The sequence below is a fragment of the Austrofundulus limnaeus genome, unplaced genomic scaffold (genome assembly GCF_001266775.1).
Source record: "Austrofundulus limnaeus strain Quisiro unplaced genomic scaffold, Austrofundulus_limnaeus-1.0 Scaffold1780, whole genome shotgun sequence".
Taxonomy (NCBI): Eukaryota; Metazoa; Chordata; class Actinopteri; order Cyprinodontiformes; family Rivulidae; genus Austrofundulus; species Austrofundulus limnaeus.
In genome coordinates, this window is record NW_013954182.1 from 10,750 (window position 1) to 12,547 (window position 1,798).

At 45.5% G+C, this 1,798-nt stretch overlaps 1 protein-coding gene across 1 annotated transcript in view; it reads right to left on the minus strand.

Annotated features, from left to right (window-relative positions):
• The window catches only part of LOC106536343 (kalirin), a gene marked incomplete at its 3' end in the record, with an annotated part of 74,956 nt that overhangs the window by 7,414 nt on the left and 65,744 nt on the right, over nt 1–1,798 (minus strand). Inside the window, 4 exon segments of the mRNA XM_014033595.1 lie at nt 631–762; nt 844–927; nt 1,007–1,180; nt 1,345–1,537. Coding sequence (XP_013889049.1) covers nt 631–762; nt 844–927; nt 1,007–1,180; nt 1,345–1,537 — 583 coding nt within the window.

The following is a 1,798-nucleotide window of genomic DNA, read 5'->3' on the forward strand; positions in this document are numbered from 1 at the left end:
AGATGGATGGATGGATGGGTGGAAGGGTGGGTGGATGGATAGATGGATGGATGGATGGGTGGAAGGGTGGGTGGATGGATAGATGGATGGATGGATGGGTGGGTGATGGATGGAAGGGTAGGTGGAAGGATGGGTGGATGGAAGGTTGGATGGATGGAAGGTTGGATGGATGGGTGGATGGATGGAGGGATGGAAGGGTGGATGGATGGATGGATGGGTGGAAGGGTGGGTGGATGGATAGATGGATGGATGGATGGGTGGGTGATGGATGGAAGGGTAGGTGGAAGGATGGGTGGATGGAAGGTTGGATGGATGGGTGGATGGAAGGTTGGATGGATGGGTGGATGGATGGAGGGATGGAAGGGTGGATGGATGGATGGATGGATGGAAGAGTGGATGGATGGATGGATGGATGGATGGATGGATGGATGGATGGATAACTAGTCTGTCACTAGAGACATTTCAGTGAGATGTTGAACTATTATCTGCATTTAGACCTGCTAAGACATAAAAAGTATAAAGCTGATTCTACATCTACTCTTCTACATTATGAGTGATGTATGAGCCTCAGTTGGCACTTTTTTGACAATACTTCACATTTTGACTATTCTTTCTAGGTTGAAGACTGACCTTGGGCACTAGGCTCTGGAAATCAGCAGAACCAGAGATGCAGTTCCTTCCTGAAAACCCATCACTAGATCGAATGCACTGCAGCAGCCTCTGTCCTTCCCGGTCGAGCTCCTCCACTGGTGCTTTCAGTACCTTAAGGGCAGTTTTAAAAAAAGGCTTCAGTGGCATTTCAAGGTTCAGAGTAGTCTGTTAGCTTCAGTCTAGCTCGCTCACCTTTTTCTTCAACTGTGTGTGTTCTTCTATCAACCGACGAGATCCTTCCACATCTGCAGGAAACTCCTTCTTGGACAAAAGCTCCTGTAAAATTCACCAAATTACTGAGAACTTGAACTAAATGGATTTCAACTGGTTCAACTAGCATCACTCAGCTCTGTACCTGTAGGTCCTCCAGTCTGGACAACAGGTGAACTGCGCTGGACATGAACTCTTCCAGAGAAACCCTCAGCTCTAGCCACTCCTCATGGTTATAGTCCAGAGAGCCTTCAAAGTCCTCCGTCAGCTGCGAAGGGTCTACCAGTTTGGCTAGACCTTCGACTGACACCATGTTGGTCTGCTCACAAACAGAAAAATAATAAAGACAGTGATGGGCCACTGAGTCAAATAAAGATCTGAGATCCACACCACTGAGAAGTACACAAAATCCAGATGTTTAATAGTGAGAATAATTTCTAGGAATAAAAGGTCTTAGAGACCCAAGAAGATAATGAATCTGACCTCAAAGGAAAACTTTGCACTGCCGAAGTTTGTCTTCTGTTTCTGCCAGAAGTTATCTGGTTTGATGATGAGCGCCACACAAATCTCTGCTGGGAAGAACTCCTGCAGCGTTTTCAGCAGAGGTTTGATCAGTTCCCACTTCGAGCCGCGCATGTCGATGATGACGGTGAAGCCACGTTTGCAGACGTCCTCGCTGATATGAGACACAGAAATACCATGCAGGCGATGAGGACACGTGACTCTGCTGACATAAAGCGGGTAAAATAAGTATTGAACATGTCACCATTTTTCTCAGTAAATATATTACTAGAGGTGCTAATGACATGAAATTTTCACCAGATGTTGGTAACAACCCAAGTGATCCATACTACAAGCACAAGAAACAATACTACAGTGATTTATTAAATGAAAGTAAAAGTGACATAAAGACAACATGGAGAGTAATGAATACTGT